The 19,026-nt window shown below is 32.7% G+C and overlaps 2 protein-coding genes across 5 annotated transcripts; both read right to left on the reverse strand.

Moving 5' to 3' along the window:
* Positions 1-1,064: 1,064 nt before the first annotated feature.
* Positions 1,065-5,309, reverse strand: LOC112727529 (outer envelope protein 64, mitochondrial). Of its 2 annotated transcripts, XM_072209381.1 has the most exons (6): positions 5,161-5,309; positions 4,872-5,037; positions 3,594-3,794; positions 3,372-3,499; positions 2,775-2,831; positions 1,065-1,730 (listed from the first exon to the last, which is right to left on the reverse strand). In XM_072209381.1, coding segments are annotated over exons 2-5 (399 nt in total). In that variant the 5' UTR covers positions 4,941-5,037; positions 5,161-5,309; the 3' UTR covers positions 1,065-1,730; positions 2,775-2,830. The 2 variants fall into 2 exon arrangements, with proteins under 2 accessions (XP_072065482.1, XP_072065483.1); XM_072209382.1 differs by lacking the exon at positions 5,161-5,309 and having other exon boundaries at positions 4,872-5,074.
* Positions 5,310-8,411: 3,102 nt separating this feature from the next.
* On the reverse strand, positions 8,412-16,481 carry LOC112727530 (uncharacterized). Of its 3 annotated transcripts, none has more exons than XM_025777313.3 (15): positions 16,388-16,481; positions 16,160-16,276; positions 15,240-15,743; positions 15,111-15,145; positions 14,798-14,876; positions 14,613-14,691; positions 13,013-13,093; positions 12,802-12,929; positions 12,479-12,529; positions 11,773-11,932; positions 10,854-11,055; positions 10,427-10,522; positions 9,763-9,888; positions 9,562-9,613; positions 8,412-9,099 (listed from the first exon to the last, which is right to left on the reverse strand). In XM_025777313.3, the coding sequence occupies exons 3-15, from the start codon at positions 15,705-15,707 to the stop codon at positions 8,947-8,949; spliced, it is 1,710 nt and encodes a 569-aa protein (XP_025633098.1). In that variant the 5' UTR covers positions 15,708-15,743; positions 16,160-16,276; positions 16,388-16,481; the 3' UTR covers positions 8,412-8,946. The 3 variants fall into 3 exon arrangements, with proteins under 3 accessions (XP_025633098.1, XP_072065484.1, XP_025633097.1); XM_072209383.1 differs by having other exon boundaries at positions 8,412-9,321; XM_025777312.3 differs by having other exon boundaries at positions 16,160-16,390.
* Between the last annotated feature and the right edge of the window lie 2,545 nt (positions 16,482-19,026).

A 19,026-nucleotide genomic window follows, 5' to 3' on the forward strand; every position in this document is an offset into this window, starting at 1 on the left:
AAACAAGAAACAGAAAAATATTTTTGATTTTATGATTTTAAAAATTTTTTGTATTTTTCGAGAATTAATTGGGAAAAATGAAAAAGAAGAAAATATTTTTTTTATTTTTTTTGAAAATAAGAATAATAAAAACAAAAAGGTTAAAATTAAAATAAAGTTACCTAATCTGAGCAACAAGATGAACTGTCAGTTGTCCAAACTCAAACAATCCCCGGCAACGGCGCCAAAAACTTGGTGCGCAGAAATCGTGATGGTTCCATTCCTTGGTAACGGCGCTAAAAACTCAATACGCACGTTCATAATCTTAGTTCTTTGTCACAACTTCGCACAACTAACCAGCAAGTGCACTGGGTCGTCCAAGTAATAACCTTACGTGAGTAAGGGTCGATCCCACGGAGATTGTCGGCTTGAAGCAAGCTATGGTCATCTTGTAAATCTCAGTCAGGCGGATTCAATTGATTATAGAGATTTAATAATTAAAAGATAAGCATAAAATAAAGATAGTGATACTTATGTAATTCATTGGTGAGAATTTCAGATAAGCGTATAGAGATGCGTTCGTTCCTCCTGAACCTCTGCTTTCCTATTGTCTTCAACCAATCATTCATACTCCTCTCTATGGCAAGCTGTATGTTATGCATCACCGTTGTCAATGGCTACATTCTGTCCTCTCAGTGAAAATGGTCCAATGCACTGTCACTGCATGGCTAATCATCTGTCGGTTCTCGATCATACTGGAATAGGATCCATTGATCCTTTTGCGTCTGTCACTACGCCCAACACTCGCGAGTTTGAAGCTCGTCGCAGCCATCCCTTCCCAGATCCTACTCGGAATACCACAGACAAGGTTTAGACTTTCTGGATCTCAAGAATGGCCGTCCATGGATTCTAACTTATACCACGAAGATTCTGATTAAGGAATCCCAGAGATACTCATTCAATCTAAGGTAGAACGGAAGTGGTTGTCAGGCACGCGTTCATAGTTGGGAATGATGATGACTGTCACAATCATCACATTCATATTGAGGTGCAAATGAATATCTTAGAATCGGAATAAGCTTAAATTGAATAGAAAAACGATAGTACTTTGTATTAATTCATGAGGAACAGCAGAGCTCCACACCTTAATCTATGGTGTGTAGAAACTCTACCGTTGAAAATACGTAAGTGATGAAGGTTCAGGCATGGCCGAATGGCCAGCCCCCAAACGTGATCAAAGGATCAAAAGACAATCCAAAGATATCCAAAGATCTAAATACAATATTAAAAAGTCCTATTTATGCTAAACTAGTTACTAGGGTTTACAAAAATAAGTAAATGATGCAGAAATCTACTTCCGGGGCCCACTTGGTGTGTGCTTGGGCTGAGCATTGACTTTACACGTGTAGAGGCTTCTTTTGGAGTTGAACGCCAGTTTGTAACCTGTTTCTGGCGTTTAACTCCACTTTGCAACCTGTTTCTGGCGTTTAACTCCAGAATGCAGCATGGAACTGGCGTTGAATGCCAGTTTGTATCGTCTAAACTCGGTCAAAGTATGGACTATTATATATTTCTGGAAAGCCCTGGATGTCTACTTTCCAACGCAATTGAGAGTGCGCCATTTGGAGTTCTGTAGCTCCAGAAAATCCACTTTGAGTGCAAGGAGGTCAGAATCCAACAGCATCTGCAGTCCTTCTTCAACCTTTGAATCTGATTTTTGCTCAAGTCCCTCAATTTCAGCCAGAAAATACCTAAAATTACAGAAAAACACACAAACTCATAGTAAAGTCCAGAAATATGATTTTTATTTAAAAACTAATAAAAATATACTAAAAACTAACTAAATCATACTGAAAACTATGTAAAAACAATGCCAAAAAGCGTATAAATTATCCGCTCATCAGTAACATATCCAGAACTATTGAAAAATATTGATGAACATATTGAAGATAGAGCAATACTAGCACCAACATTGAAAATAGTTGATGAGATAAACAACTACATGATGAGCTTAAACCCTACTGAAGCACAAACATATTACAGCTCAGACAAGGCATGCCCAACAGAATCCAACAATGACTTATTGGCATCCATACACACACCAGAATTCCTAAACACAATCAGATGTTCAGGAGTTCCAAATCATGAGTTGAAATTAAAGGTTCGAACCCCTATAATGTTACTGAGGAATATAGACCATTATGCAGGATTGTGCAATGGTACCCACTTGGTTGTCACTAGGCTTGGAAAACACATCATTGAAGCATGTAGCAAGGTTGGGAAGAACAAAGGTCATAAGGTGTTTATTCCTAGGAAGACTCTAAGCCCATCAGATCATCGAATTCCATTCAAGTTCCAACGAAGACAGTTTCTTATAATGGTGTCTTACGCAATGACTATAAATAAGAGCCAAGGACAATCATTGTCAAAGGTTAGTTTATTACTCAAAAAGCCTGTTTTTACTCACGGCCAGCTTTATGTCGCAGCATCTAGAGTAACAAATAGGCAAGGACTGAAGATACTATTGTGCCATGATGCTAATAACCGAACAGAGACAGACAATGTCGTATTCAAAGAAGTTTTTAGGAATATTTGTTGAAGAGGGCATCTTACAACAAGAAAGTTGCTTAACTCCGTGTTAATTTTGCCGAAGCGAAATCATCGCATCAAATAGGTACTCCTTTTGCTCCAGTGTAGACTATTTAATTATGCAACCTTTAGACACATTTATGATATTTAAGTAACTAACTCAGGCATGTATCACTTAAATCTTAATTTGATATAACAGAATTTACCTGGTAGCGTAGTAGTGATTCTTTAGCAGCTCCACATCTTAGATACGCCTTCACATTCTGCAGAAAATATAAAATGAGCTACACTTGACAAAACGGATACTTTTTATAGATGTATAAATATTAAGATTGTTAACGCACAGCCCAACAAACGTGCATTAACAAGAAAAAGAATACAAGCAATTTCATAACCTCAAAGATCCCAGGAAACTATCGAAATATGGAAATGAACATTATGATCATTATCAAGAAAAAGAATATAAGCAATGAAATCAAGTCCATTTGAACTTCTCTGGCAATTGCAAAAGACAGATGTGCATTAGGTAACAGGATGTTACCGGCAGTTCTCAACATATTAGAGGGTACTGTAACACTTTAAATAGGTTATCAAAGTTTAGAAACCAATTACAAATCACATATTAGAAAACAAGATTTATAAAAAATGCTACTGTAACATGCTTATCTTCTCACATTCTTATCAATCAAAATTGCATTATTGCAGTCTTCTTATGCTTGCTGAAAACTGCATAATTTCATGTGAAACCGTTTAAAGAAAGAAATGGACAAAATACCAATCGGCAACTAGGAGAAACCTCATACCAGGCTAACTTTAAGTAAGCAACCGCTCGGTTACAGTAGTAAGTCGCATTCATGCCATTCAGTTTGATAGCCTTAGTGTAGTAATTGAGTGCCTTATTCCACTGGCTTCCTTTAAAGGCTGCATTTCCCTGAAGAATACGCCTTTTATCAGCTTATGTCATATTATCCACCTTGCACATATAATGCAAGCTGCTGCTCTTAAAGTAGCAAGATAGAACAAACCTTCTCCTCTAGAAGCTCAGAAGTTTCAATGTTGCCATTGGTATCTAGTAATGGCAAAGAATAGGAGGCAACACTAACTTGCTCTTGAAGAGTGCAATACATATCCAACACCGTATCAAGTAGAAATTTATCAGCCCTATGGAATGAGATGAATGAAACAGAAACACAACCACCATTATGAGAACCTAATGGAACTGTAACCTGCAACAAACAGTATAAAAGTTAGCAAGCAGCTCAAGCAACGTTTCAGAACGAATGTAACTGAGAAAAGGAACAATATCACCTCTAGCACCTAAAAATATTAAATTACTTGACAACATCCAGACACGCTAGCAATGCTCGACAATGCAGAAGTTCTGACATGAAACTCAGAAGACAACCCTTACTTTGTATTAAGCTTAAATGGACAGTTTGCTACAGAAGGAATAACGAGTATTCCATCATCTTGATGGACAACTAACCAAAATCAGGATGTGTTTAATTGGATGGGATGGAAAGTAGACTTGCCAAAATTTTTTGGTCATTTCGTTGTAAAAATCAGTGATCTAAGTAATTTTGGCATAAATAATGAAATTCCATGACAAGTCATTCCACTTATTCAAAAAATTAAATAACAAGAACTGCTTACTACATTATTTTATTTTCTGTCTCCTATGATAGAATTAACATTAACATCACTATAACCTTCAATATTGATAACACTAAATACAGAGCACAATGGATATAAATAAAGAATAAATACACATTTTATAGTACATTTAGTAGACTTTGAAATGCAGCTCGCATCTCAGTCCAGACTTTATACAAGGTTTTTATATTATTATGAGTAGCATTAAGCTATTAATAGCAGCAATAACACCAATAACACACTCAAAAACATCATGGCCTAATTCGGGTTTGATGGATTTGACCCAATCTTCATAATTGGTTTTAAATTTATATCTGAAATCAGATGAAGAAACACATTTCTAGAATAAATACATGCCATAATATTCTTTGTTTCTTATAGACAGAATATAAAACAATGTAAGCATATAAATATACCACATCATTTACACACCACAAAGCATTCTGCAGTTACGAAAGAAGTAACCATTAATTGCAAAGTATGGTTCTTTTGAAACTAAAGTTCAAAATTGTTTGAGAGAAATATCCCAGGCAAAGGCATCAATTAACAAACAAAAAAGTTTTTCTAATATCAAAATGAAGAATAGATAACCATATGGTACAACATTGTCTACTACAATAAACTAAATCACAAAGCATATAATAGAATACCCTTGGGTTGAAAGCATAACTGCAGAAAGAGCTTTCAATATAGATGCTCCATTTTCTTGGTCTGTTCATGCTGGATGAAGCTTTAGGCTGGGCACTTTAGAAGTAATATCCAAAGGATGAAAATTTTTCAGCGCCAACATGTGTTAATCAGCACTTTAATACTCACCTTATCACACAACAAATACATTGTCATTTAAACAAGCGTTGGTTAACTGAATAAGGAGAGCACATTGCAATTTACAATTAAACTTAGCCAAGGTCTGAGATTTTTAATATGTGAAATACTTACTATGATAATTGATTAATACTTTAGCCCTCCTCTTTTCACTGTTGAACTGGATACCAAACAGTAGCTGCAGCACACCAAGTTTAGATAAATCGGGTTTAGCTTATTTTGGGGCAAAAATGGTTTTGGCATTGAGAATTTGAATTACTCATACTCTTTTTTGGGAAAGAAACATACTGTTTTTTTAATTGCACCTAAATGTCTTCTGATTGGTTGGTAGACTTTAAATGACTCTTTCTCATTGGTTGGTGCACCTTAAAAGTCTTGCTCTTAAATTTAATATTAATTACTAATGGAGAGGATATTAGTTTTATTAATTTAATTTAGTCTCCAATTATATAATTTGTTATATCGTAATGTTTTAGTATATTTTTTTGTGCTTACGTAATCTAATCAATTTTATTTTGTAAGATTTAAAAACAAATAATAAAATAAAATATTAAATTATTCGATGTTAATTAATTAATTGTCAAATATCACGTAACAACCATATGATTTTTTGTTAACAAAACAATCAACTTGTGCATTTTGTGGATTTAAAATAAAAAACACAAAATTTAAATAAAACACATCGTAGAATTTAATTTATTAACTTAAATTAGTTTAAAATTTTATTGTGTAAACTTTATTTCATATATAAATATATTTTTTTAATTACTTGATGACTTCATCCAATAATTATATGTCTCCTGATGGAATAAAGAAATTTTTGGTATATCCGTTGCTTACACTAAATTATTTTATCAGTTTGAAATAAGAAAAATGATTATTATGAAAAAAGTAAATATCAGATTTTATGTTTGAATCATCAAATGGTCCGCACGGGTTATATACTAGTTGTTTACTCACAAAATAGGCAGTAGAAATTTAGTGCCATATGTCACTTAATGAGATATACCACTTGTCGAATGTAAACAGCTGCACGTGTCAAACAATTAACCTACTACTACTCTCCTATTATATATTAATAGATAGATACTTAGCCTGATATTAATTTGTCCGCTAGTGACTGGGAAAAGACCAAATTAGCCTTGGTTGCGAAACATTAAACAAATCAATGTTAAACAAATTCTTATATTTAATAGCGTGGTGAGGACCTCTAAGTCTTTCTTTTTCTCTATAACCAATATTATGGTATTGTGTATTTCGAAATTGAAATAAACTATATTAATATAAATTCTGTTATATATATTATAATATTCATCCTTTATTTAATTTTCTCAAACTTTGTTATTTTGTGGATTTTTATTTCTTAAGTTTTATGCTCCTATAAGCTAAAGTAATATAACACACAATATTTTTTATTCTAGAAAGGCTTATTTTACATAGTTTTAACTAATATTGTTAACTTAATTCACATGATGAATTTACCTTAAAAACTGGGATATGTGTTCCTACTAATATTTTAAATATATATATATATATATATCCTCACTGAAAAATTGTATTTATTTTCATATTAAAAAATTATTTATTAAATTTTTTGTCAAAATATTTTAAAAATTTTGCTAACCTATGCCATAAGGGTACTTTTAAAAACACCAAAAAAAAGGAAGGTTTGACAAAAAATTATTGAAAGATTATTTTTTTTAATTTTTAATATATTAAATATATTAAAAATTTTAAAAATATTTTGTTATTGTTCTCTTAATATATTTTTTTAAAGTACAAATTAGCTAATTTTTTTATTTTATATATATATATATATATATATATATATATATATTCATTTTTAAAATTAAATTTTGATACAAATAAATTTACATGTGCATCTAATTACGTAATATCATGTCATAAAAAATAACTATTTTTTACGTTGATTATATGAATGATCATCCAAACTAACTGACAATTAAATAATTGTATAAAATATTTTACCATCAATACATCAAAATTAAACTCTAATTTATATCTAAAAGTATAAGATAAAAATAAATATTAAGTCGATTTAACAAAAAACAAAACATTACTATACCATTATAAATTAATGAATTTATTTAGTTAAAGTTTATATATATCCTTGAGTTTTTTTTTACTCAACTTTTTTATTATTATTATTATTATTATTATTATTATTATTATTATTATTATTATTTAATTTATAAAAAGTTAACTTAATAACTACATTATTACTTATTAATATATCAATATTGATAATAAATAAATAAATAATTATTTAATATTTAATATTTCCATATTATTTATTTTTATATATTTTAATATATTTATACAATTTTTTTTATTATTTTTATATATTACATATTTACTCTCACAATTTAAAATTTTTGGATTCATTACTCTTAATTTATCATAAAATATATAATAATTTCACATAACAACATAAAATATATAATAATTTCACATAACAAATTATTACTATTTCTTTTTTACAGGAATTATTACTTAAACTCATTCTAAAAAATTAGGCCACTTAATAAAAACAATTTTCGTCAGCCTAATTTGGATCCTTTCTTCATAGAACAATCAAACTAAGCCAGGAAATGATAACCAAAAAGGAAAAACAGGAAAAAGCCTAGCAATAAATCAGCTTAGCTCGCCTTCATCTCAGCTAAACTAAATTTTACACCTGCGGAAACCCAGGTCTTTCGTAAATCTTATTCCTTGGGGTTCACCAAGAATCGAACTCTTGGCTTTTCGGATCTAGAGCTCACCAAGGATCGAACTCTTGGCTTTTCGGATCTAGAGCTCTGATAACATGTCATGATACATCCCAAAAATTTCAGCTGATGGGAAAAGGTAACACTAATGGTTATATCTCTAATACTGAATCAGACATCCCTAAACCTTCATTGTACACATTGTACAAATATTCCATTGGCTCCCTATACTTTCTCTTTTAATTTATATCTTCATGGTCAAAACAAACTGAAACATCACGTCCCGCTCCGTACAGTGCCATACCAGAACCTCTTCGTAAATTTTATTTCTTAGAGTTTAACAGTAATTCAACAACAGTGGATAAGTTTTTACCTGATTAACTTTTACTCCATAAATATTTCTCCCTCAAATTTCCCCTATACTCATAATCATTAACGTCTTTGGAATACTAGATTAATAATACGGTACTGTGGGGACATTTCGTGTATATTTTTAAGGTTGCTTGAGGAATAATCTGGAACGGATATAACAGGGAACAGCAGCTAGGGAGAGTTTATAACATGCTTTTTCGTATTGTGATGTGGGAGATTTTGCTCCTAGATTAGAAAACTAAATCAAGACGAACCACCACCAAATAATTACAATCCATATACATGGGTATACATATATTTCAAAAATGCCAAAAAGAAACAAACTCTTCTGGCATAATAAAATCCTCCAAATCCACAATTAAAATTGATTACAGTTATTGCACAGTGGCCCAACTGTAAAAGCTCTGCATGAAAAAACAAGCGTACAAAATGCAGGAACGGACAGAACTTCCGTTCTTTTCTAATCCTCAGGTTCTGCGGAAACTTTCCTTGATGCAAAAATCATTTAAGGTTCTGTAGTTTCTGCCGGCAACTGCTGTCAAGCTCAACTGCAAGTTTCACCTTCACTTGTCATACTACTTCAAGTATATTGACTCCAATTTTGCACTGTAAAGATAGCTTCTGCAGTCATTTGCCAAAAGCATTGATGCCAGTTTCCTTGATATATGCAATAAAAGCGCATAGCACGGAAACACAGCTGGTTATGCCAAATGAAAGGCATCATTAGATAATTCAGTTGTTAGAGAAACAGATCTGATGCTGATACACTTGGCACAAAGCAAATGTCGATAAGAGAGTCTTAGTCTGCATCACCAAGCCCATCACTCCCATCACCCCTCTTGGATATGGGAGTAAAATGAGAAGCTGGTTTCTTTTTCTGGGAAGCAATTTCAGCATTCTTCCGTAAAACAGCTCCAGGAGATGGATAAGGTCGTTGTTGAAAGAGAGGACCCTGAAATAAACCACGAAAGACATTTGTAATTGAATTTGCGTCTTGGCCAAGGTCACAAACAAAGCTGAACCTATAATTACAATCACAATTATGATTGGTATGTATCTTTCACTATGCATTTCCTCTGTTCCTTCATGCAGGCATCACTGAGCAACACTTCCACTTGATATCAACACTTGAGGTAGTTTTGTTTATCAAATGCAACCACCTCATCCACCAATTCTAGGCATAATATTTTACCCACAATCCATAAGTTTGGCCAGCTTTAAAATAACAGACCAATAAACAAAATGGTGTTTAGAGTATTAAGACATCCAAGGATACCAGGTTCAAGAAAACCTTTTTTATTGAAAATGCCTAAAATTGAATAGATATCAAATGAACAGATAAGAAAAGCAACTAAAGAAGAAGCAAGGAGCAAAAGAGCTTGGAGGAAAAGGAAGCAAATAAGAAGGTACATACAGTTGCTGTTGTGTCAGCTGCTCGTGGCTGCACACCTTTCAAACCAACAACCCTGAAATTGATCATAAATTAAAATCAAATTCATCAATCATGCTTTTCTAACTAAAAACAAAGTTTATAAACAATAAAACAACCATTCAAACAGCAACAGGATTTTAAAAGGGATTAATTTTTTTTTTTTATTTCAAAAGGAAAGCATACCATCCACCACGAGGAGCATCCGAATAGGAGCTTGGATCCATGGGATCTAACTCATCATCCTCTGCATAGGCACGCTTCTTGCCCCCTTTTTTACCTCCTTTATCAAAAGGAGGTTTCCAACTGGACCTGGAGGGAAATTGAGATCGATATATCCATTATGGCTTTGTGAAAACCCATAATAAAATCCAAAGCCATATCTTAAACAAAAATAAAGAAATAATAAATAACTCGATTTTCATCATTTTGTGGCATAGCAGTTCAACCAATAGTTCAAATTACTTAGATACAGAGTAACTGCAGTCCAATTTTCATTTCACAGACTGCAGTTGGTTATCTGCATTATCCTCTGTCTCTGATGAGAACTTAACAGACATTATGCGCTTCTCTTCAAAAGATAACTGCTTCTTCATCTTCACCAACTCTTTTCAACAGGAATGCAGATTCCACAATTGTTATTCTACACACTATTTTCCCAGACATAAGAGAACTATAGAATAAAACGTATACTTCTCACACCAGATTAAAATCCAAGCACATAAAATTTTCAATAGAGACTACAACGTAGACAAAGAGACAATCTGAGTGATATCATGTAACAGGTACAGAAACAACAAATTCAGTTGTGAGAGGCAGCACTATGGATGTTTACAAAGATAAAATATACCTCTGTTTGCTAGCCTTATGATCAGAAGTTTCACTGGGGTGCGCAGCACTACTTTGCTGATTATTCAGATACTGACATTGTGGAAGATTCAGAACTCTGCATTTGTTCATTTCAAGAAAAGGCCAAAACAAGAAAGCATTAGAGAAAAATCATTTATTGCTATCACTGAATAACCCCGTTGCAAGATAAGAAGTTGAGACCCCATACAAAACCGGGTCACAATATTGATATAAATGTGTGATATCACATTCTACTTGTTTTAAGATACAACGGCTAATGTAAATCTATGTATATTCAGAATAAACAAAGTTAAAAACAAAATCATTAAGCCATAGCAAGGTAATAAGGTATACATTTCAACAGCAAAAGCATTCTTTGAAGAAATCCCGAAAATAAAGCCGTAAACAAGCAAGAGTAATTGCTATACCTAGTGCAGTGTTTGCAGTAACCCCATGACTGCACAAGGCCAACTCCCCAACCACCGCATGCCATGCATTTTGGAAAATTAGATGATTGGCCATCCCCGCCATCAGCGTGCAAGTCTGAGTGATATGACATAGCTTCCAGTTTTGAATTAGGGCGCTCCCATTGTGAGACATGAGTTTTTGTATTGTAGTAATACCTATGGCCTTCAACATAAAGGAGGAATTAAATGTAATGACTTTTATGATTCATAAAATGGGACCAAACATAAATAACACACACACGTGACTTTTTAAATGGCTTCTAATGATGAATGGTGAATAAGACAACTAAATCAAGCCTTATGTGGCTAGGCAATATATCATTGGTCTTAATATTGTCAAGTACCGCTGTCCAAATAAAGCACTTAACCTTAGACAGAACATATACTGCCAAAAGGTTTATCAACTATCAAGGAAGAATGAGATTCTATTCTAGCAAGAATGCATTAGGAATTGAAAGGATGCTACATCTGTCATGCATCTTTTCCTAACTAACTTTTGATGTTTTTAAAGTGCTAAGGAGTAAAAGTTGCTAAAGCATGGTGTTTATTTGCAGCTGTTGTGTCCTTCACCAAACAGCTCACAGTGGCATAGGCAATTGCAACATTAATGCATTGGCACTCAAATCTGGAGCAGAGATTTATAATGATAACTATTGTAGAATGTCCTATATAAAAAATAAAATAAAAAATAAAAAAGCAACCAAAAGCTTTGACAAATCTTGGAGGCATGAACTCTAACAAAACTACTAAAAAAATATAACATTTGTCAGACTTCTTCCTTGCCAACAACTACATGGCACAAACTCCTTTTGAAGTTAGAAATACATAATAGTAAAAACCATAGAAAGATCAAACACAAATAAGTGATATTTTGCTGAACCTGATGTTTCATCCAATGCCTCTATCCAATTCTCTGGAAGACGTAAAGATGATGACGATTGCAAACTTAATGCTGCTTCATGGGGTTTTTCCCATTGACTCTTCCCAGTGGTTTCATTATAATAATAACATGCACCACTTCCTGGATCTTTTGCCTCCACCTACAAGGAAAATGTAGTATTAAATAATAGTTAGAAATCGATGGAAAATATAAACCTAAATGAAAATAAGTGATTCAGATCTGAACAAAAAAATAAGTGATGGAAGTCTGCTAATCATTTGAGCTTAGAATGAAAGTGATTAATTATATATCTTTAGACCCAGACACCTAGTCATGAACTTCTCTATCTATAAACAAAGGTTATTACATTATCAGAGTGAAAGGCATCTAACTAGCCATCTTTCAAACATAAGATAGGTATATTGGCTATATTGTTCTGTAATTCATATACTAAGTACCAGGATTTTCGCAGCCCTTATGAATTGCTAACTCTTCTAATATTTTCTGAACATATAACTTATAGTGATTACTAATATGCATTAGATATGATCACCTAAGAATCATTCCAATTTTTTCTTCTCATATCAAATCCCGGATCTCATTTATGGAAGTCCCATGAAAATAAGGAGATCAACCACGTTAAAAATCATATGCAGAAATTTATATGAAAGGTATACATTTATAGTAACTTATGCATGATACATACCCATCCAGGGGGCAACTTTTCATTCTCCATGGGTTTAGCTGATGTAACTTTCTGAAATTTGAGAACAGGCAGTCTGTCAGAACAGAGTAACAGACAGAAAATAATGTACCATAAAATACCCAAGAACATTAGTGAAAATTGAATTCTAAATTACGATTGCAGCAAAATAAACTTTACTATAATGGCCCCAAACAAAAAAAAAAGGAGAGAAACAAAAAGAAACAAAACAAAAAACGAAAACAGAAATCCATGGAAACAAGTTAAAAAAAGAGAAGGGGCAATGTTTCATCGTAACAAAGATAAAATGAAATCAATATTCTTACATTATCTTCAGTATGTGTATCATCTTTAAGAATACCCCTAGCTCTCAACTTCTGCTTGAGGTATTCAGGCAATTCTCTAGCTGCATGTTTCTGCTCAGAACCTCCATCAGCTTTTAATTCAGAATAACCTGCTCCAGAATTCAAGAACCAACTAAGGGTGAATGGGTGATGCAGCATGACTCAACTAATTCCGAAATTAAATGTATGATACCTGCAGTTGCATTAAGCTTGGGAGCATCATAATAGGCACCTCCACCAGGTACACCATATCCATTACCTATTTCTGAATTACCTGATAAAAGTAAAGCCAAATTGATTTCAACGAAAGCATATGGGTTCGTCATAGATATAATAAAATTTTAGAACAGTTGCGGTGTAGTGTTAGGATATTTTGGATCATCGGTAAATGTTAATAAAAAAGAGGATGACGAGAAAAAGTCACTCCAATCCAAGATCAGGGCAAGCCCCATGAATCAACAAGCACATACAAATAAGTAGGAAAATCAAAGAATCAAACCCATGACTAATCAAGGATCAAGGACAGACGGATTAATTGGTTAGACAAACGGACAAACCCATTGTGGACCATTTATGAAATAATGCCTGTGACTATTGTATAACTACCATGCCACTAGTACATGTAGCATGGTGAACATTAGAATCAACAGCTAGTTCTTAATTACCTTTTTCCTGAAAACATGTGTCTAATATCTAATAAATATATCTAGTGCAACTGGATGCCTATACAAGTATACAAGCAATGCTGCCACTGTCATACATAGTTGCTTCACCTAGTTTGTGCTTGTTATTAAGCACTTCAATTCTATGGTGTATCCAATCTGACATCTCCAACATCCATGAGTTTTATTGCAAGCCATCTTTTTTGCAGATCTCTTTCCATCTTTTTCTTATTAAGTGCTTGCTTATAACAAGCTTAACGCTTAGTAAACTTCATCTTGAGAAAAACTGGTAAATACGATTCGAGTAACTAACTGCTATATGATAAATATGTGTGCCATTGGCAACATTAGACAATTACGGAATAGAAACCGTTATGAGAGTATGACATGTATTTATTCCCCGTATATATACCACCACTAGGTGTAAAGTACCCAAGCAACTTTCTCATAAAGTTCTTTCAATTGGGTTTTTGTTTGCCCTTTTTATCTCATCAGAACATATTTTTTATCCATTAACTAGCAATCTTTGTTTTCCTTTTGCCTGAAGTAAGAAGTTCACAAGAATCAGTATTTCTCAGAAACAAAACCTCTCTAGACTCTACATACAGTAAACAACTAATACCACAAGGACGAAGCCAACAAGCAACAATAAACTACATAATTGTCTCCAAACTACACCAATAATACAGAAGTATACAAGTGAAAGCGCTCCAAACAGCCTTCTCGGATTTTGCAACATATGTATCAAGAAAGCCTTACTGTCATCTTTATTTGATAGACAAGTATATTAAAATCATATGACTATTCAAAATGGCAGAGTCAGTAAATAAACTGCAAACGAAAAGGCATCCATAGCGAGTAAACATATCCAAAAATCACCACAAAAGAAAATAAAAGTCTCATAACCTTCAGTATCATCAGTCACAAATGCTGAAACAAATCAACAATAGACAGCAATATACAAAGAAAGCAAGTTAAAGAGAATGGAAAAGGTAAGAATAGAGTAATATAATCACTCCACCAACGACATCAACCATTAACGTAACAACATATATCATTGAGCATGAGAAAATGTACAAGACAAAAAAAGGTTATAAGATGATATTTGGTTAAAGTAACTAAACTACAGACCTTCTTCTGGATGTGAAGCTTTCCCACGCTTAACAGCTATTTCAGCCCTGTGCTCTGTGGCCATCTTCAGTAGATGTTCCTGTTTAGTAAAAAGGAAAGTACAAAATTAATGAATCGAAAAATGGAACTCATTTCATTATATTGAAAGGGATAAAATTATTTCAAATCATGTGTTTATCACGCACCTTCAAAGCATTGGGATCACGGCGTTCTGAGAATATGTCCAAATTATCTTTGGCAGGTGAAGTCTCAATTTTTCCCTCTCTACATCAACATAATAAATATATTTAACTTTGTGATTTTAGATTCCTAAAATACTCTTTCTCTCTTTTAGAATAAGTATTCTATTATTACGAAGATTTTTTTTGTTTGTTTTCCTTAGTCAGTCTGTGTGTTTTTTGTTTTAAAACATTTATTTTGAACAGAACAGAGTATTTAACAAGTAATACATATTTCAGAATCAAGAAAGTATATCACTCAAGAGAAAACAGTCCATACCTTTGGCTCCTTATGATATTTTGGGTTGCAATTTCCTAACAGCAAAGATAAAATCCAAAATACTGAGAACAACTAAATAAAAATGTGAAGAATACAAGAAAAATTGAATACAAGAGTCGAGATACATACTTGTTCTCGTAAGATAGCATCCTGAGCAGTAGCATCTATGTCACTGGCACTGCTTAATTGTATTTGTACATTGGAGCATGTGGCAGACACATTAGAGACATCTACCATGACATCACCAACTTTCTGTGCAAACCCGGATTCTTGTGATACTAATGAAGGAGCAATCTCAACAATCTGATATCCTCCAGCAACAGGGTTTGAAAACTTATTTTGTTTGGCCAAAGGAGGGACCTCTGAGGTAAGGACTTGACCGGTGACAACACCATATTGGGGGAGGGATCCTTCTTGGAAGTTATTATCAGATGTAACTGGAACATTGAGAGGAAACTGATACTGTGGTCCAGAATAGCTTGAATGGTACTGAGTTCCTGGAACAGGTTGCGAAATAACTTTTTGAGGCACGTTCGATGAATAGTTAGGCCAAGAATTAACCCCTGGAGGGAGCGGCTGGCCTTGGGAATTATCCATATCTGCTTCTCTTTTTGTATAAAAAGGGGCTAACGCCTGAACAAAACGAAACTAAACAATCAAAACAGGCAGAGAAAAACCCCACGAGTCTACTAAGATTTCAAAACCCTAAATATGCAAAGAGTGGGTAAAATCTTAATCAAATGCTTATGTTCAACTAAGAAAGTGTATCTATCACTCGACAGCTCCTGCAGCATAAACAAGACAAAAAAAAAAAAAAAGAAGCAAATAATTTACTTCGGAAAGATCAGAAACTGAATGCAGAATTAAGAACATTCAACCTTCCATTTTATTTTCTCTTTTTCTTAGTCACTAAATAAATAAATAAAGCATTTTCATTGCGAGAACCTTTTTGCATAATTGTCACATCCTTCAATAAAATTCGAATACAGAACTACACAAGAATGAGTGCGAAGAGAAGAGTAAGAATTATAATGAATTCGAAATTGTACCCGTAGGAATTCTAGATGAATCGCTTTGCAGAAGCCATCGAAGTTGGAAAAGCCACAAAACAATGGAGAAATGAAGCTTCCTGTGGAAGCGTAGCTAGCAGGCACAACGAACTCAAGCTGAGAGTATAAAAGAAGAAAGATTCAAAACTAAGGGGAAATAAAATAACTGTTTCAATAACAGATGTGAGCATGCGACCGAGAGTCTGAGAGAAAGCGAGAGGTGTATACTGGGATTACGGCTTTTAGCTTTTACGTCTGCCGTGGAAGAACGAAGCTAGCTGAGTATGGCTTAGGCTTGGTTTGACAAAGTTTTTGGTTGAGTAAAAGACTATGCTTTGTGTTTGCAGTTTTTAAGGCTGCACACATATCGAATCGGATCGGATATATCCTAAAATTTTTTTTGATCTGCACTGTAATTATCGGATCGGATAAAATACGATATCTGTATTTTTTTAAGTTGGATTCGATCCGATCTGCATACTTGTGGATCGGATATCGGATATCGGATATATCTGCATAATTTAAAAAAAATTATTTTAAGATTTTATTGGGCTGTTTTTACAAAAAAATATCCAAAAAATTCATTTTTTATCTGATTAAGCCTATTTATTCTTAAAATATTATCAATAATAGTTCTTTTGAATAACAAAAACAAAATAATAACACAAGATTTAAGTTTAATTATTCTAAGTTAAAGTACAACATAAAAAATTAAAAACAAAATATCATAAAATTCATAAAATAACACATTAAAATTCATATCACATTAAGGTTTACTTTCTTAAACTATGCTATTTATATGTGATGTGCAGATATGCGGATTTGCGGATCGGATCCGCGGATATCACTGCTGAATCCGCAATCCGATCCTACCATAGTGCGGATCGGATTTGATCCGATCCGATGGTTCTGCAGATCGGATAATATCCGCAAAATTTGGATTGGATACGGATAATTACCGCAGATATGCGGATATTATCCGATCTATGTGCAGCAGTTTTTAAAAGATTGGAGTACTATTAAAAGTACTTACAATAGAACTTTTTAAAGTTGGATTGTGTTTTTAAAAATCTAATATAACTTTATATATTAATTAATTTTTAAATTGAATGCTTACATTTATATTTATTATAGTATTTTTAAATTTTAAAAGCTATTTTATCAAATGCAATTAATGTTGTTTGTGTTTATTAAAAGCTATTTTTAATTTGATTTACTAAACATAAATGTTACAACTTTTAAAAATTAACTTTTATAAGCTACTTTTGAAAAATAAAAGCTTTACCAAACTAAGGGCCCGTTTGGGAAACTTTAGAAGTAACTTTTTTTAACTTTTGACTTATGAAAAGTAGTAGTATTAATGTCTGGTGCAATTTTCAAAACCAAATTGTAACTTTCTAAGAAGCTATTTTGGAGCTTATAGAGAAGTTAAAAAAATGACTTCTCTCATAATACTTCTACTTTTCATCACATTTCTATAAAATAAGTACTTCTAGAGTTAAAAATCCAAACACAAAATAACTTATTTATAAGTTACTTTTAACAGAGTCATTTATTGTTTCAGTTATTTTATCAAAAGGAGCTTAATTAAGTTGGTTACCCAAACTGGGCCTAAGCCTTAGTTTGGTAAAGCTTTTATTTTTCAAAAATAGTTTATAAAAGTTAATTTTTAAAAGATGGTTTTTAAAAATTATAGAATTTATATTTAGTAAATTAAATTAAAAATAACTTTCAATAAACACAAGCAACAACAATTGCGTTTGGTAAAATAACTTTTAAAAATTTAAAAATACTATAATAGACATAAATATAAACATTAAATTTGAAAATTAGTTAACATATGATGTTATATTATACTTTTAAATTTTAAAAAATACAAGTTGACTTTGAAAAATTCTATCTTAGGTACTTTCAAAAGTATCCTAATATTTTAAAAGCTGTAAGTACAAGCACATGGTCTTTTGGATTTACCAAACACAAAAAAAAAACTTGAACTTTTAAAAAGCACAAGAACTTCTTCAAAAAGCTTTACCAAACCAAGCTGTACGATTGCGAGGACGGGGCTGACACCAACTTTAAGTTAAAGAAATATTTCATCCTTTTATATATATATATATATATATATATATATATATATATATATATATATATAATATTTATTTTTAGATTTTAATGCTTATCATTTCTTTTTAGAGGTAATTATTAAATTGGTACCAAAAAATTTTGGCGCTAATAAAATAGTATCTGATTTTTGTTATTGACAAAATAATTCTTAAAAAAACTTAAAATTTGATAAGTGTGTTTCTGAGCACATCTCCGACGAGAATGCTACTGAGTTGGTCACTGTATTTTACGCAGCCTTGTTAATGTACATACCTTGTAATTTTTAATTAAACAACCCAATCCAACCTGGAAAATACACTTTTGATCATGAGTTGTCCCAAACTTGAAAACCCCCCTTAAACCCTAATTCAGCGAAGGATCTCCCAATACACTTTCTCGCAATTTCAACTATGAGTTGTCCCAAATTTGAAGATTAATTTATAATTCTAAAAGATTAATAAAAATAAAGATCACTAAAAGAGAAAACAAACAGATTCATGTACAATAACTAAAAAATAAAATAAAATAAAATGCAACACAAAACACCATTGAAGCAAGAGGCGGAGTCAAACAAGGCCAGAAGAAGAGAACTAGAAATAGAAGAGGCATGACACGTAGAAGCAGAAGCGAACCACGACGGAACTAATATGGTATCTTCAACACAGACAGAGGAGACAGAGGTAGCGAACAACGACTGGCGGCGGGGAGACGAGGCACAGTTGCTAGCAGAGGCGCGGAGACGAGGCTGATGAGTGATACGCCGT

Source organism: Arachis hypogaea, chromosome 12 (assembly GCF_003086295.3).
Source record: "Arachis hypogaea cultivar Tifrunner chromosome 12, arahy.Tifrunner.gnm2.J5K5, whole genome shotgun sequence".
NCBI lineage: Eukaryota > Viridiplantae > Streptophyta > Magnoliopsida > Fabales > Fabaceae > Arachis > Arachis hypogaea.

Bases quoted from the DNA above. Each gene is read 5' to 3' on its own strand.
- LOC112727529 (XM_072209381.1), bottom strand. From the start codon at position 4,940: ATGAACAGACCAAGAAAATGGAGCATCTATATTGAAAGCTCTTTCTGC. The intron at 3,795-4,871 runs GTATTCTATTAT...TGTTTGTTGCAG, and splicing joins GTTATGCTTTCAACCCAAGG to GTTACAGTTCCATTAGGTTC. The intron at 3,500-3,593 runs GTTTGTTCTATC...CGTATTCTTCAG, and splicing joins CTGAGCTTCTAGAGGAGAAG to GGAAATGCAGCCTTTAAAGG.
- LOC112727530 (XM_025777313.3), bottom strand. From the start codon at position 15,707: ATGGATAATTCCCAAGGCCAGCCGCTCCCTCCAGGGGTTAATTCTTGG. The intron at 12,930-13,012 runs GTATCATACATT...ATTCTGGAGCAG, and splicing joins CAAGCTTAATGCAACTGCAG to GTTATTCTGAATTAAAAGCT. The intron at 9,100-9,561 runs GTATGTACCTTC...GGTTTATTTCAG, and splicing joins CAGCTGACACAACAGCAACT to GGTCCTCTCTTTCAACAACG.